Source organism: Balaenoptera acutorostrata, chromosome 12, assembly GCF_949987535.1.
Source record: "Balaenoptera acutorostrata chromosome 12, mBalAcu1.1, whole genome shotgun sequence".
Classification (NCBI taxonomy): domain Eukaryota; kingdom Metazoa; phylum Chordata; class Mammalia; order Artiodactyla; family Balaenopteridae; genus Balaenoptera; species Balaenoptera acutorostrata.
In genome coordinates this window covers 57975185-57992691 of record NC_080075.1, presented here as the reverse complement: position 1 = coordinate 57992691, position 17507 = coordinate 57975185, and the positions used below count along the sequence as shown (strand labels likewise).

At 38.3% G+C, this 17507-nt stretch overlaps 1 protein-coding gene across 1 annotated transcript in view; it reads right to left on the bottom strand.

Moving 5' to 3' along the window:
* Positions 1 to 9739: 9739 nt before the first annotated feature.
* The window catches only part of ABCG5 (ATP binding cassette subfamily G member 5), a 35087-nt gene continuing 27319 nt past the window's right edge, over positions 9740 to 17507 (bottom strand). The window contains exons 12-13 of the mRNA XM_007190098.2: positions 10985 to 11097; positions 9740 to 10183 (exon numbers count right to left, since the gene is read on the bottom strand). Coding sequence (XP_007190160.1) covers positions 9990 to 10183; positions 10985 to 11097 — 307 coding nt within the window. The 3' untranslated portion in view covers positions 9740 to 9989. The remainder of the gene's footprint in view (positions 10184 to 10984; positions 11098 to 17507) is intronic.

Sequence of the window (17507 nt, the reverse complement as noted above, 5' to 3'; positions counted from 1 at the left end):
TGTTTAAGTAGTGTATACTTGGTTCAGCGTCTATAAGTTTCTGCTTATGTTTTCAGGAATATGAAAGCAAGAGCATTTAGTAACAGTTGTGAGTATAACGTTGAGCATTTAGACACATTCCTTCTCTAAGGGGTTCTCAGCTGTGTCTGGTAAGAAAAGTAGAATTGGGGGTCACTTTCACAGGTGTCATCATTTTACTCTAATTAACGGTGAGGCACAAGAAGCATCTGAAGTACTTTTTTAAAATGCACATTCCTGAGCAGCAATCAAGATGGTGGAGTAGTAGGATGTGAAGCTCACCTTCGCCCACAAATACATCAGAAATACATCTACATGTGGAACGATTCTCACAGAATATCTAATGAACACTGGCAGAAGACCTCAGACTGCTGAAAGGGCAAGAAAATCTCCAGGTAACCAGGTAGGAAAAAAGAAAATGAGAAAGGAATCAAGAATGGGACCTGCACCCCTGGGAGGGAGCTATGAAAGAGGAAAGGTTCCTGCACCCTGGAAAGCCCCTTCACTGGTGGGGAGATCTGCTGGGACAGAAGGGGAGCTTCAGAGACTCAGAGGAGAATGCAGCAGCCGGTTTGTGGCAGCCACAGCAGAGAGAAAACTGCACAGATGGTCTGTGCAGTGCTGCCGCCCTGCACTCACCAGCCTGAGATGCAGGTCCACCGGTGCGGGTGGGAACTGGGTGCCGGAACTCGGGCTTTGGAGATCAGACCCAGGGAGAGAACTGGGGTTGGCTGTGCAGAAACAGCCTGGGGCAGCTGGAATCTAGTGCGACTGCAACTGATGGTGTATGGGGAGGAAACCTGGGCTGCCTTAGAGGCCAGGCGCCATTGTTTGGGGGTGCACGAGGGAAGGGGTGGGACCGCCATTGTAGCCTTTTTCTCTGTGTGCACTCACAGAGGGCAGGACACCACATGCACTGGCTCCAGGAGCCGCCTGGAGGGAGGCAAGCTGCCGCCTCCCTTACAGACTCTAGGAGCAGTCTCCAGCTGCCTCCGCTCCTGTCACGTGCTCTGGGGGCGCACCTGAGCCACCACTGCTGCCAAGAACCCCAAGACCAGGCACCTGCCGCTGCATCTGCACACCCCTATGAAGGGGATAACAACCAGCACACGCTGAGGAAAGAGTCAACAGGCATCCATACTAAAATCAGACCTTGCACCAAATATATTAAACTCACACAAGCTACACAGGGACATCCCCACATATAAATAGCTCTCCAAGGTCACAGTAGATAATTGTTTCTCCTAAACTCACTCACAGAGTAAGAGAAATAAATATAAGTAAAATGAAGAAGCAGAGGAACCACTCCCAGTTAAAAGACCAAGAGAATTCCCCTGAAAGAACAAATAATGAAACAGACCTCTTTAGTCTAATAGACACCAATTTCAAAAAGGAGATAATGAAAATAAATACTGAAGGAATTAAGAAAGGCTATCAACAGAAATGCAGAGTACTGTAAAAAGGAACTAGAAACTATAAAAAGGAACCCAGAAAAATTAGAAAACTCATTTGCAGAGACAAAAGCTGAGCTAAAGACAATGAATAGCAAAATGAATAATGCAGAAGAATGAATAAGTGATCTGGAAGATAGAATAATGGAAATCACCCAATCAGGACAGCAGACAAAGCCAAATGAAAAAAAAAAAATGAAAGCAATATGAGAGACCTATAGGATAATATAAAGCATTCCAATCAATGCATAATAGGGATTCCAGAAGGGGAAGAAAGAGAAAAGGGGATCAAAAATGTATTTGAAGAAATTATGGCTGAAAACTTCCCAAACATAAAGAAGGAAACAGATATCCAGGTACAGGAAGCACAGAGAGTCCCAAACAAGATAAACTCAAACAGACCTACACCAAGACATATTATAATAAAAATGGCAAAAGTTAAAGAGAGGATTCTAAAGGCAGCAAGAGAAAAACTAAAGAGGTAATTACAAGGGAACCCCCAGAAGGCTATTACCATCTGGCATCTACAGAAACGTTTGCAGGCCAGAAGGGAGTGGCAAGATACATTCAAAGTCCTGAAAGGAAAAACTCTGCAACCTAGGATACTCTAACCCAGCAAGATTATTATTTAGAATAGAAGGAGAAATAAAGAATTTCTCAGACAAGCAAAAACTAAAAGAATACAGCGATACTAAACCTATCCTAAAGGAAATATTGAAAGGTCTTCTCTAAGTAGAAAAAAAGTAAGAATCTATAGGAAAGAGAAAATTACAATTGGAAAGTAAATCACTTAAGTAAGCCAGTACACAGATTTAAAAAAACATCAAAAAAACTCTGTGAAAGTGATGATAACCACAATGAACAGCAAAAGGATGGAGATGTAAGAGGACATCAAAATCATAAAATGTGGAGGAGGAGAGTAAGAAAATGTAGGGGTTTTTTTCTTTCCCCTAAATGTGTTTGAGCCTATATGACTACCAGTCTAAGGCAAATAGATATAGGAAGGGGTTAACATACTTGAAAAACAGGGTAACCACAAATCAAAAACATACAACAGATTCACAAAAACAAAAAAGAAGAGAACATAAGTATAATACAAAAGAAAGTCATCAAACCACAAAAGGAAAAACAAAAAGAAAGGGACAAAGAAGAAATATAAAATTAATGAGAAAATGAGGTTTAAAATGGCAATAAATACATATCTATCAATAATTACCTTAAATGTCAATGGAGTAAATGCTCCAATCCAAAGACAGAGTGGCAGATTGGATAAAAAACACAAGCCTACGATATGCTGCCTACAAGAGACACACTTTAGGGCAAAGGACAAAGATTGAAAGTGAGGGGATGGAAAAAGATATTTCATGCAAACGGAAATGACAAGAGAGCAGGGGTCACAATACTCAGACAAAATAGACTTTAAAACAAAGGCCATAAAGAAAGATAAAGAGGGATACTATACAGTGATAAAAGGTTCAATACAAGAGGAGAATTTTACACTCATCAACATATATGCACCTAATATAGGAGCACCCAAATACATAAAACAAATACTAACTGACGTAAAGGGAGAAATAGACAGGAATACAGTAATAATAGGAGATTTTAACACCCATTCACATCAATGGACAGATCTTCTAGACAGAGAATAACGCAACAGAGATCCTAAATGATACAATAGAACAGTTAGACTTAATTGATGTTTTCAGGACATTACATCCAAAAAACCTAGAATATACCTTCTTTTCAAGTGCACATGGAACATTCTCTAGGATTGACCACATACTAGGGCACAAGACAAGCCTCAACAAATTTAAGAGTATAGAAATTATCTCAAGCATCTTTTCTGACCACAACAGCATAAACCTAGAAAGTATCCACAGAAAAAGAAGTGAGAAAAAACAATTACGTGGAGATTAAACAACATGCTTCTAAAAAACAGATGGGTCATCGATGAAATCTAAGAGGAAATTTAAAAAATACCTTGAGACAAATGACAATGAAAACACAACCATACAAAATCTATGGGATGCAGCAAAAGCAGTTCTTAGAGGGAAGTTCAGAGCAATACAGGCCTTCCTCAAAAAAACAAGAAAAATCTCAAACAACCTAACCTACCACTTAAAAAAATCAGAAAAAGGAGAACAAACAAAACCTAAAGTCAGCAGAAAGAAAGAAATAATAAAGATCAGAGAGGAAATAAATAAAAGAGATTTAAAAAAATAGAAAAAAATCAATAAAACCAAGAGCTGGTTCTTTGAAAGGATAAACAAGATTGACAAACTTCTGGCCAGGCTCATGAAGAAGAAATCTGAGAGAGAACCCAAATAAACAAGATATGAAAAAGGAGACATAACGACTGATACTGCAAAAATACAAAAAACCATAAGGTAATACTATGAACAATTATATGCCAACAAATTCAACAACCTAGAAGAAATAGACAAGTTTCTAGAAACATACAGCCCACCAAAATTAAATCAAAAAGAAATAGATAATGTGAACCACTGATCACAAGAAGTGAAATAGAATCTGTAATTTAAAAACTCCCTACAGGGACTTCCCTCGTGGTCCAGTGGTCAAGAATCCACCTTCCAATGCAGGGGATGCAGGTTCAATCCCTGGTTGGGGAACTACGATCCCACATGCCATGGGGAAACTAAGCCTGCGCACTCTAGAGCCCGCGAGCCACACCTAGAAAGCCCACATGCCACAACTACTGAGCCTGTGTGCTCTGGAGCCCGCACACCACTAGAAAGCCCCGCACGCCGCAATGACTGAGTCCATGCACTCTAGTACCCGTGCGCCACAACTAGAGAAGCCCACGTTCCGCAACAAAGAACGCAAGTGCTGCAATGAAAGATCTCGCATGCCAAAACTAAGACCCGAGGCAGCCAAATAAATAAGTAAATATAATTTTAAAAATAAATAAAAATAAAAACTCCCTACAAACAGAAGTCCAGGACCAAATGGCCAATTCTGCCAAACATACAAAGAAGAACTTGTACCGATCCTTCTCAAACTCTTCCAAAAAATTGAAGAGGAACACTCCCAAATACATTCTATGAAGCCACCATCACCCTGATACCAAAACCAGACAAAGACACCACCAAAAAAGAAAACTAAGGCCAATATAGATGCAAAAAATCTCAACAAATATTAGCAAACCGAATCCTACAATGCATAAAAAAAGACCATACACCACGACCAAGTGGGATTCATCCCAAGTTCACAAGGATGGCTCAACATACACAAATCAATCAATGTGATACACCACATAGATGAAAGAGAAGACAAAAACTACATGATCATTTCAATAGACCCAGAAAAAACATTTGACAAAATTCAACATCCATTCACGATAAAAACTCTTACCAAAGTGGGTATAGAGGGAACATAATCTCAACATAATAAAAACTATTTATGATAAACACACAGCCAATATAATACTCAATGGTGAAAAGCTGAAAGCCTTCCCACTAAAATCTGGAACAAGACAAGAATGCCCACTCTCACCTCTTCTATTCAACATAGTACTGGGAAGTCCTAGCCACAGCAATCAGACAAGAAAAAGAAATAAAAGGTATCCAAATTGGAAGGGAAAAGGTAAAATTGTCATTTTATGCAGATGATATGATACTATATATAGAAAACCCTAAAGACTCTACACAAAAACTACTAGAACTGATAAACAAATTCAGCATGTAGCAGGATACAAGATTAACATACATAAATCGGTTGCATTTCTTTACACCAACAATGAAATATCAGAAAGGGAATGTAAAAAAAAAATAGCTTTTAAAATTGCACCCCCAAAAATAAAATGCTTAGGAATAAACCTGACCAAGGAGGTAAAAGACTTATATGCTGAGAACTATAAAACATTAATAAAGAAGCCTGAAGATGATTCAAAGAAACGGAAAGGTATCCCATGCTCTTGGATTGAAAGAATTAATATTGTTAAAATGGCCATACTACCCAAAGCAATCTACAGATTTAATATAACACCTATCAAATTACCCATGACATTTTCCACAGAACTAGAATAATCCTAAAATTCATACGGAACCATAAAAAACCCAGAATTGCCAAAGCAATCCTGATGAAAAAGGACAAAGCAGGAAACATAACGCTCCCAGCCTTCAGACAATACTACAAAGCTACAGTAATTGAAACAACTTGGTACTGGCACAGAAACAGACATATGGATCAATGGAACAGAATATAGAGCCCAGAAATAAACCCACACACCTATGGTCAATTAATCTTCAACAAAGGAGGCAAGAATACACAATGGGAAAAAGACAATCTCTTCATCAAGTGGTGCTCGGAAAGTTGGACAGCCACATGTAAATCAATGAAGTTAGAACACACCCTCTCTCTCACCATACACAAAAATAAACTCAAAATGACTTAAAGACTTAAACACAAGATATGACGCCATAAAACTCCTAGAAGAGATCATAGGCAAAACATTCTCTGATATAAATTGTACCAGTGTTTTCTTAGGTCAGTCTCCTAAGGCAGTAAAAACAAAAATAAACAAATGGGACCTAATCAAACTTACAAGCTTTTGCACAGCCAAGGAAACCATAAACAAAACAAAAAGACAACCTATGGAACGGGAGAAAAATTTGCAAACAACACGACCAACAAGGGCTAAATTTCCAAAATATACAAACAACTCATACAACTAAACAAAAAAAACCCACAAACAACCCAATTGAAAAATGAGCAGGGCTTCCCTGGTGGCGCGGTGGTTGGGAATCCGCCTGCCAATGCAGGGGACACGGGTTCGAGCCCTGGTCTGGGAGGATCCCACATGCCATGGAGCAACTAGGCCCGTGAGCCACAACTGCTGAGCCTGTGTGTCTGGAGCCTGCGCTCTGCAACAAGAGAGGCCGCGATAGTGAGAGGCCCACGCACCGCGATGAAGAGTGGCCCCCGCTTGCTGCAACTAGAGAAAGCCCACGCACAGAAACGAAGACCCAACACAGCCATAAATTAAATAAATAAATAAATAAATAAATAAAAAGAAAAATGGGCAGAAGACCTAAATAGACATTTCTCCAAAGAAGAAATACAGATGACCAATAGGCACATGAAAAGATGCTCAACATCGCTAATTTTTAAAGATATGCAAATCAAAACTACAATGAAATACCACCTCACACTGGTCAGAATGGCCATCATTAAAAAGTCTACAAATAACAAATGCTGGAGAGGGGGTGGAGAGAAGAGAACCCTCCTACACTGTTGGTGGGAATGTAAGCTGGTGCAGCCACTGTGCAAAACAGTATGGAGGTTCCTCAGAAAACTGAAAATAGAATTACTATATGATCCAGCAGTCCCACTCCTGGGCATATATACAGACAAAACTATAATTCAAAAAGATACATGCACCCATATGTTCAGAGCAGCACTGTTCACAATAGCCAAGACATGGAAACAACCTAAATGTCCATCAACAGATGAATTGATAAAGATGTGGTACATATATACAACGGAATACTACTCAGCCATAAAAAAGAATGAAATAATGCCATTTGCAGAGATTATCATACTAAGTGAAGTAAGTCAGAAAGAGAAAGACAAATATCATATGATATCATATATATGTAGAATCTAAAATATGAACAAATGAACCTATCTATGAAATAGAAACAGAATCAGGGACATAGAGAATAGACTGGTGGTTGCCAAGGGGGAGGGGCTGGGAGAGGGTTGGATTGGAAGTTTGGGATTAGCAGATGAAAACTGATATATATACAAAATGGATAAACAACAAGGTCCTGCTGTATAGCACAGGGAACTGTATTCAATATCCTGTGATAAACCATAATGCAAGAAAAAGAATGTATATATATGTATAACAGTCACTTTGCTATACAGCAGTAATTAACACAACATTGTAATTCAACTATACTTCAACAAAAAATAAATTTAAAACAATAATAATAAAATATGACACAAATGAACCTATCTATGAAACAGAAAGAGAATCACAGAGGGCACTGGTGGTTGCCAAGGGGGAGGGGTTGGGGAGGGATGGAGTGGGAAGTTGGGTTAGCAGATGTAAGCTTTTATATATAGAATGGATAAACAACAAGGTCCTACTGTATAGCACAGAGAACTATATTCAGTATCCGTGATAAACCATAATGGAAAAGAATATAAAAATGAATGTATATATATGTATAACTGAATCACTTTGCTGTACAGCAGAAATTAACACAACACTGTAAATCAACTATATTTCAATTTTTAAAAAAAGAAAAAAAATAAAATAAAATGCACATTCCTGAGTCCCCACACCCAGAGATCCTGAATCAGTGAGTCTGGAATGGGGCTCAGTAATCTGCATTTTTCATCAGCACCTCTGGTGATTCTGACATACTTACTTTGAGTATAACTTTTTGAAGAACAGGCAAATTTAAGGAGATAGTCTATCAATAAGCAGGCCAAGACTGCATGAGTTAGTAATAACTAAGATCATTTCCAAGGTGGAATAGCCTTTAAGAAGTCTTCAGACTCCTGGAGACTTGTGTATCTGCTAGCCAAGTTCAGTTGGAGTAAGCATAATTGCTGTCATTAAACAGGAAAGTAATTTATTCTCTGTTCTTCCATTTCCACTATAAAATATGTTGACTCTAATATGCCATGCACCCAGCTTCAAATAAGCACACTTACTAACCTCAAGAACACCAAGACTGATGAGTGGTATCCAAGTGGATAGCAAACTACCTGGTTATTGCAGTGAAATACGACTTCCTAAACTAGTTACAATGCATGTGGTTCCAACACTCTGGAAAACAGAATTTCACCATGTCTACAAGGAACTGCAGTCTTAGGAGCAGACAGGCACCCTGCTTGAGTGCTGTGGAGAAAGAGCTCCCTTTAAATCAACAGTGAACGTTTTGATCTCAGAAATATCACTGACTTGGGAACAGGAATTTTTATTACATATTTTGATTTTCTTATACATCACTGTCCATTTTTGACTGAGACAAACTGTCACATGTTGAAAGTCATTGTGTTTTTCTAAGATGGTATCACTAACATTTAATAGCTTGAAGTCACGTGCTATGTCAATTTTCCAAATGTTTCTGAGCTAGAATGAAATTCATCTGCATATGAATAGTAGAAAGTGTTTCCACTTACATTGTACACCCATATCTTTAGTAAGTTGAAATCAGTGATTTCAAAAGAGGTTCCTGTGGGACTCTCTTTGAACTACTTTAATAGATTATCATCTCCAGAATTGTCTATAACTGATGTGACATATGTAATCTGTAAGACAATATGGAACTATTATACCATAATCATCAGTGTCAAAGACCTTTTATAAAAATTGACAATACTATTCTGGTACTTTACCAATGTCTGCTGATCCTTAAACACTGTTCTAAGAAATAGAATTTTACTGTGGTTTCCTTAATGAAATGATCTTTCCCACTATAATGTGAGATCTTTCAAATACTATAATTTATCATTCATTACAAGTTAGGTCACAGTAACTGAACAAGTTCATGTACTATCTAAGATATTCTCACTCAAAGTTACCATGGTAACATGAAGACAGTTTCATTTCAGACTTGTACATGAATTACCTGAAGATCAGAAAGATCAGTTATTTAGTCCAGAACCCACTTTTAGTAATCTATATACATCATTTAATCCCTAAAAATATGTATTTATCAGCATTCTTTCTCTTTACAATTCAAGAACATGAATTCCTAGTGTGTGACTCTGTTCTTAGTGTAAATGTTGTGTCAATTGAGCATCTTTTCTATGTGGACTTTAAATAACAGCTGCTCTCCAACCTTAAAAATGTCATTTCTCAGTGCATACACTTTAGTAACATTTACTTTTAATTTTATAAGTAAACTAAGCGGAAAGTGAAAAATAGCAAACTATCTTTTTGTCTAGTGTGCTGTTCTCAATTCAGCCCATTTCTGCCACTTTTCATTTTAACCATCAGTAAAATGAGTGGATGCTCTGTGTCAGGGGTCTTTATCCAACATCTGTCCAACATCCTCTCCATGTGATCAGTTAACTTATGTAGACATGTGCACGTAAATAGGGTTTTTAAATGAAAATGAAAGCATTCTTACCCAATTCTGCATGATGCTTTGCTTCAATGAAACCACAACTCTTGTTCTGTTACTTACAATCATTCAAATGTTTTCTTTTTTACCAAAGCCTTTATCAAATATAAGCATAAGCTTTAACCTATTTTTCTGTGTCTAGAACAAAGAAAACAAATGTCACACTAGTCTCCCATAACTTTATGAATTATTATTTACATCTTTGGACCAGCTCAGTCACCATTTCCAAATACCACATGTCCCTCCTGGAATAGCATTCAAGGCCTGCATGGATCTAAGGGGCACAGGGAGTCTTAATGGTTAAAAGTCTTACAAGGTACTATTAAGAATCACGTGACATTCTTATTTCAGAAATTCAAAGCAGTCATGTACATCTGGGAGCTTAAGTTCCATTTTGCAGCAATGTTCTTTACTATCTGCTAATGAGATAATCCCTGATTTTAAAAACAATTATTCCTAGGATAACAAGAACTGGGATAAATGAATACAAAATCAGAAAGTTGGCTGTGAATCTGGATGTTGCACCTGGGCAGGTTCTCTCAATGAACTGAATTCCTTGACTGAAGGCACACATTGGATTAGTTGACATAGAACCATTTGAGTTGCCTGCCAGGGAAAAGATTGACAATGTCAAATATGGTACTTGCAAGGTAATTTAATCAACACGTATTTATCAGATGCCCACTAAATGCTCAGCATTCTGCTAAGTACCCTTCTTCATGAAGATACAGGAAATTTTAGAGAGCCCAAATTCATTATTAGATGAAGCAATAGTGAGAGTTGGGGGCCTTGAAGATGGAAACAGGTTTGTTTCCATTTTGGGTGTATATTCAGTACCATAGTACTGATAAAAATTATGATCACTTAGCACTGAATATCCCAAGGTTACTAATGTTATCACCTAAAGATACCTAAAACAACTACTAAATTCTGCCCTGTTCTTTAGGTGTCTTCACAGAGTGGCCTGGGATTTCCAATGGCCAGGAGGGCCTTGCCGTGCTCCCACTGCCCTCTTGTGGGATTAGGGAACAGATTTTTGCCAAAAATGGCTTCACTCAGCTACATACTCTGTACATTTGGGGGAAGAAGAAGCCACTGCAGCCTGCTTCAACCTGTTCAGTAGGTATAGGAACTGATCCATCCAGAATATACTAGAGTTTACCTCAGTATACATTAAGTCTATCATTTTCTAAAAACATCAGAGTGCCCTTAAGCTATTGACCTTTGACAAGTGACTAGCTTGACTACTGCTTATTATTTTAAATATCAGAGAAAATGTTAGACTCTTCAAAACAAAGTTTTAAATCTATTTTACAATATAGCATTTACTTAAAAAATATATTACCCTCAAGGAATTGTTTGTTTCAAACTAATATGTAAAAATAAATTCCAAAATTGAATACTTACCACAAGTGAAATTCTGTCCATAGAACTCATTGACTACAAGAATCTCAGAGCAATATTTTTGGAATGTAAAATAACTGAAGATTTTAAAAGGAAGGGGCATTTCTTCTGTGTTTCTTAAGAAAAAACAAAAAGAAAGAAAGATGAATTTCAACAGGCTCTGGTAGCAGTCCTACCACATGAAAAGAAAGGCAACCCTTATGTTTCCCAACAGGAATATACATAGTTTTTCATCTCTCATTATAAAAAGTATGTTCACTAGAAAAACTTAAAACTACACTGAGAAGTATAAAGAAATACCACTGCCCAGAAATAACTATTGTTAACATTTTGGTGATATATGTAATGTGTATTTATAACATTTTACATAAATGGAATTAAACTCCTCATCCTCTTTCCTAACCTGCTTTTTCAAACAAACGTATGCCTCAGACATCCTTTCAAGTCAGTAAGCATAACACACCATCATTTTTAATCACAGCTTGGTGATCCATTATAGTAGGAACCTTAATTTAACACACCCCTGATGATGGATTGGTGTCTAATTTTATTGGTAAGCACCATTTATATAAACATAAAAGAAAACAAATAACACACCACATTAGCGGAGGATGTTTGTGGTTAAACAGATTTGAGGGTGCTAATGTATGAAGTGAGAACTAAACTATAATACAAGGGGAAAAGGATGGCGAGAACAAGCAGACATTCGTTGTGAAACCTGCTTCAGGAGAAACTTCATGCTGACCTTGTGGCCTTCTTAGTCCACTCAATAGCTTTTATCAACCAACAAATATGTGTTACATTCTATTTGCAAGGCACTAGTTCTGGGTGCTTACGGAATTTGAAAGAAGCATCCTACCCTTGAAGACTCATAATGTAGTTGGGAGACATAAACTATATATTCTCAAGGCTATAAAAAATACAGTGGTGAACAATTTGTGCTTAGAAAGTATAGAAAACCAGTACTACATGTCCGTGATATTCTTGAATTTAGTATTTATGGTTTCACCAAGTGATCCCCAAACTCCATGACTTTCGGTTATTGGCAATTTTCTGAGGCACAAAGTTGAATTAGCCACATTGAGAGGCTGCTGACTGGAAAGGACAGATCGGAGTCTGGGGAGGATGTAGGGGCAGAGGAAGGACACTCTAGGAAGGCAGAATGGTATGAGCACAGGCACGTGCGACTGGATGGGCTAGAAAGGCTGAGGATCCGAAGTGGGAGCGGCGGGAGGTGAGGTTGGAATGGTAGCCACGAACCGGCTCTTTCAGGGCCTTGCAGGCAGTTGGCATTGAAGGACCATGATAAAAGTCACATCGCAATCGATGTTTTAAGAAAATTAAAGTGGCACCGGCAAGTAGGATGGACCAGAATAAGAGTAGAGTAGGAACAGCAAAAAAGAGAGCAGGCCACAGCAGAAGTTCAAGGATGCAATGACAAAGGCTTGTAAGAGGATGATGGCCACGAGAAGACGGCTGCCCAGACGGCTAGAGTGTGAGGTAGGAGCCATGTGCCTTCATCTTGTACCATACCACACAAGGCAAACTCAAAAGCTCCACGTGCATCTGTGATCTGACATCAGAGAAGAAAACCAACGTGATTTGGTGACTGATCCAGTGTGTAGGCAGTCCAAGAAGAGAGAGTAGTCATTCATTTATTCACTCGATCCAAATATTTTTGGCAAACCTAATTGGTTAAAGGCCTTGGGCCGGCCACTGAGAAGAGCTATGATGATGAACGAGACACAGCTGCTGCCCTCAAGAGGCTGACTGCAACGTGAGCAGCATGTGATGGGCTGTGAGACCCAACAAAGGGGCCTTTCAGAGAGAGCTCGCCCTGCCAAGGGAACAACAGCCAGGCTTCGTGCAGGCGGCAGAGGGGGGACAAATGGATCAGTGAAAGACACAGGAGGAGAACTAGGCTGCGTCACGGCAATCCTTGCAGTACATCCGAGAGGGAGGAACCACAGATCTAAATTTACTGATGTGGGACCATCTACATTATATTGTTAAAAGGGGGGAAAAGCACGCATACCTTACTCCTTCACAATAGTATGAGCTCATTTTAATCAAAGATTCTATAAAAGTCTAGCAAAATACACAACAAAATTTAACTCTGGGTTGTGATACTTCAGTTAACTTTTACTTAACTTCCTTATACATTTCTGTATTGTGTGCATTTTCCCCCAAAGAACTTGCATTATTTTGTAAGCAGAAAGAACAACAAAGCTATTTCCACTTGTGTTTAAAGGAAGAGGCAGCTGAAAGTGCCCATGTTGCAGGCACTCAGTCAGGAAAGATGATGACTTGAGGGCAAATACATAAACTCAATGACTAGGAGGTTGATGGGGCCTTCAGGAGCACAGTTTCACCCCAGTGATGGAGCGGAACCCAGGTGAAGCCTTGGGATGTTGAGATCTTGCAAAGAACCCAACAGCATTTTGATAATGTTGGCCACTGCCCCCCTCTCAACAATAATCAATCCCCTTTCCTATAAACCAAATACGTGAAATAGTGCCAGACTGATTGCAGCACATAATGTTTCAAATATGAAAGAGGAGATGCTGCTGAAGATTGGGTCTGTAATTTGCTGGCTTGATCCCATGCCATTGGGGTGATCTTATCTGTGCATTTTTCATAGATGCTAACAAGCCAATTAAGCAACACAGACAAATACAATGTAATGGTGTCACTGTAAAAAAATATCCTCCCTGACTGGTCAAAACCGAACTCACTTGGCTTTATAATATCTCACCTTTTAATAACTCACTACCGTTCATGAAGTGTTTCCACGTTGCTGATCTCATTCAAGTCTCATGATCCCTTGAGGCAGGTGAGGCTGAGATCATTATCTCCATTTTATAAATGATGAAACTAATTTAGGTAGAAAAGTAACTTGCCAATGGTCACTTGGCAACTAAGTGGTAGGAGGAAGACTCTGACTCCAGGGTCGGTGCTGTCTCCAGGGAGCCACATGCCTCCTGGGAGAGTCTTTACAGTCGTGTGATCAGAGCAAAGTCAAGTCTGAGCTTAGTTTTCTTACCTGAATGTGGATTGCTCTGAGAGTTAATTAAACAAATAAATATGATTACATACAATAGCTGCTCAATAGCTTTTTTCTTTGATTTTTTTTAACATCTTTATTGGAGTATAATTGCTTTACAATGGTGTGTTAGTTTCTGCTTTATAACAAAGTGAATCAGCTATACATATACATACATACCCATATCTCCTCCCTCTTGTGTCTCCCTCCCACCCTCCCTATCCCACCCCTCTAGGTGGTCACAAAGCACCAAGCTGATCGCCCTGTGCTATGCAGCTGCTTCCCACTAGCTATCTGTTTTACATTTGGCAGTGTATATATGTCCATGCCACTCTCTCACTTCGTCCCAGCTCACCCTTCCCTCTCCCCGTGTCCTCAAGTCCATTCTCTATGTCTGCGTCTTTATTCCTGTCCTGCCCTTAGGTTCTTCAGAACCTTTTTGGTTTTTTTTTAGATTCCATATATATGTGTTAGCATACGGTATTTGTTTTTCTCCTTCTGACTTACTTCACTCTGTATGACAGACTCTAGGTCCATCCACCTCACTACAAATAACTCAATTTCGTTTCTTCTTATGGCTGAGTAATTCCATTGTATATATGTGCCACATCTTCTTTACCCATTCATCTGTCGATGGACACTTAGGTTGCTTCCATGTCCTGGCTATTGTAAATAGAGCTGCAATGAACATTGTGGTACATGTCTCTTTTTGAATTATGGTTTTCTCAGGGTATATGCCCAGTAGTGGGATTGCTGGGTCCTATGGTAATTCTATTTTTAGTTTTTTAAGGAACCTCCATACTGTTCTCCATAGTGGTTGTATAAATTTATATTCCTACCAACAGTGCAAGAGGGTTCCCTTTTCTCCACACCCTCTCCAGCATTTATTGTTTGTAGATTTTTTTGATGGTGGCCATTCTGACTGGTGTGAGGTGATACCTCATTGTAGTTTTGATTTGCATTTCTCTAATGATTAGTGATGTTGAGCATCCTTTCATGTGTTTGTTGGCAATCTGTATATCTTCTTTGGAGAAATGTCTATTTAGGTCTTCTGCCCATTTTGGATTGGGTTGTTTGTTTTTTTGATATTGAGCTGCATGAGCTGCTTGTAAAATTTGGAGATTAATCCTTTGTCAGTTGCTTCATTTGCAAATATTTTCTCCCATTCTGAGGGTTGTCTTTTCGTCTTGTTTATGGTTTCCTTTGCTGTGCAAAAGCTTTTAAGTTTCATTAGGTCCCATTTGTTTATTTTTGTTTTTATTTCCATTCTCTAGGAGGTGGGTCAAAAAGGATCTTGCTGGGATTTATGTCATAGAGTGTTCTGCCTATGTTTTCCTCTAAGAGTTTTATAGTATCTGGCCTTACATTTAGGTCTTTAATCCATTTTGAGTTTATTTTTGTGTATGGTGTTAGGGAGTGTTCTAATTTCATTCTTTTACATGTAGCTGTCCAGTTTTCCCAGCACCACTTATTGAAGAGGCTGTCTTTTCTGCATTGTATATTCTTTCCTCCTTTATCAAAAATAAGGTGACCATATGTGCGTGGGTATATCTCTGGGCTTTCTATCTTGTTCCATTGATCTATACTTCTGGGTTTTTGCCAGTACCATACTGTCTTGATTACTGTAGCTTTGTAGTATAGTCTGAAGTCCAGGAGTCTGATTCCTCCAGCTCCATTTTTTTCCCTCAAGACTGCTTTGGCTATTCGGGGTCTTTTGTGTTTCCATACAAATTGTGAAATTTTTTATTCTAGTTCTGTGAAAAATGCCATTGCTAATTTGATAGGGATTTCATTGAATCTGTAGATTGCTTTGGGTAGTATAGTCATTTTCACAATATTGATTCTTCCAATCCAAGAACATGGTATATCTCTCCATCTATTTGTATCATCTTTAATTTCTTTCATCAGTGTCTTATAGTTTTCTGCATACAGGTCTTTTGTCTCCTTAGGTAGGTTTACTCCTAGGTATTTTATTCTTTTTGTTGCAGTGGTAAATGGGACTGTTTCCTTAAATTCTCTTTCAGATATTTCATCATTAGTGTATAGGAATGCAAGAGATTTCTGTGCATTAATTTTGTATCCTGCTACTTTACCAAATTCATTGATTAGCTCTAGTAGTTTTCTGGTAGCATCTTTAGGATTCTCTATGTATAGTATCATGTCATCTGCAAACAGTGACAGCTTTACTTCTTCTTTTCCGATTTGGATTCCTTTTATTTCTTTTTCTTCTCTGATTGCTGTGGCTAAAACTTCCAAAACTATGTTGCATAATAGTGGTGAGACTGGACAACCTTGTCTTGTTCCTGATCTTAGAGGAAATGCTTTCAGTTTTTCACCATTGAGAACGATGTTGGCTGTGGAATTGTCAAATATGGCCTTTATTATGTTGAGGTAAGTTCCCTCTATGCCTACTTTCTGGAGGGTTTTTATCATAAATGGGTGTTGAATTTTGTCAAAAGCTTTTTCTGCATCTATTGAGATGATGGTTTTACTCCTTCAATTTGTCAATATGGTTTATCACATTGAGTTATTTGCGTATATTGAAGAATATATTGAAGAATCCTTGCATTCCTGGGATAAACCCCACTTGATCATGGTGTATGATCCTTTTAATGTGCTGTTGGGATTCTGTTTGCTAGTATTTTGTTGAGGATTTTTGCATCTATGTTCATCTATGTGATATTGCCCTGTAGTTTTCTTTCTTCGTGACATCTTTGTCTGGTTTTGGTATCAGGGTGATGGTGGCCTCGTAGAATGAGTTTGGGAGTGTTCCTCCTTCTGCCATATTTTGGAAGAGTTTGAGAAGGAGAGGTGTTAGCTCTTCTCTAAATGTTTGATAGAATTCACCTGTGAAGCCATCTGGTCCTGGGCTTTTGTTTGTTGGAAGATTTTTAATCACAGTTTCGATTTCAGTGCTTGTGATTGGTCTGTTTATATTTTCTGTTTCTTCCTGGTTCAGTCTCTGAAGGTTGTGCTTTTCTAAGAATTTGTCCATTTCTTCCAGGTTGTCCATTTTATTGGCATAGAGTTGCTTGTAGTAATCTCTCATGATCCTTTCTAATTCTGCAGTGTCAGTTGTTACTTCTCCTTTTTCATTTCTAATTCTGTTGATTTCAGTCTTCTCCCTTTTTTTCTTGATGAGTCTGGCTAATGGTTTATCAATTTTGTTTATCTTCTCAAAGAACCAGCTTTTAGTTTTATTGATCTTTGCTATTGTTTCCTTCATTTCTTTTTCATTTATTTCTGATCTGATCTTTATGATTTCTTTCCTTCTGCTAACTTTGGGGTTTTCTTGTTATTCTTTCTCTAACTGCTTTAGTTGTAAGGTTAGGTTGTTTATTTGAGAGTTTCTTGTTTCTTGAGGTAGGACTGTATTGCTATCAACTTCCCTCTTAGAACTGCTTTTGCTGCATTCCCATAGGTTTTGGGTTGTCGTGTTTTCATTGTCATTTGTTTCTAGGTTTTTTTAATTTTTATAAATTT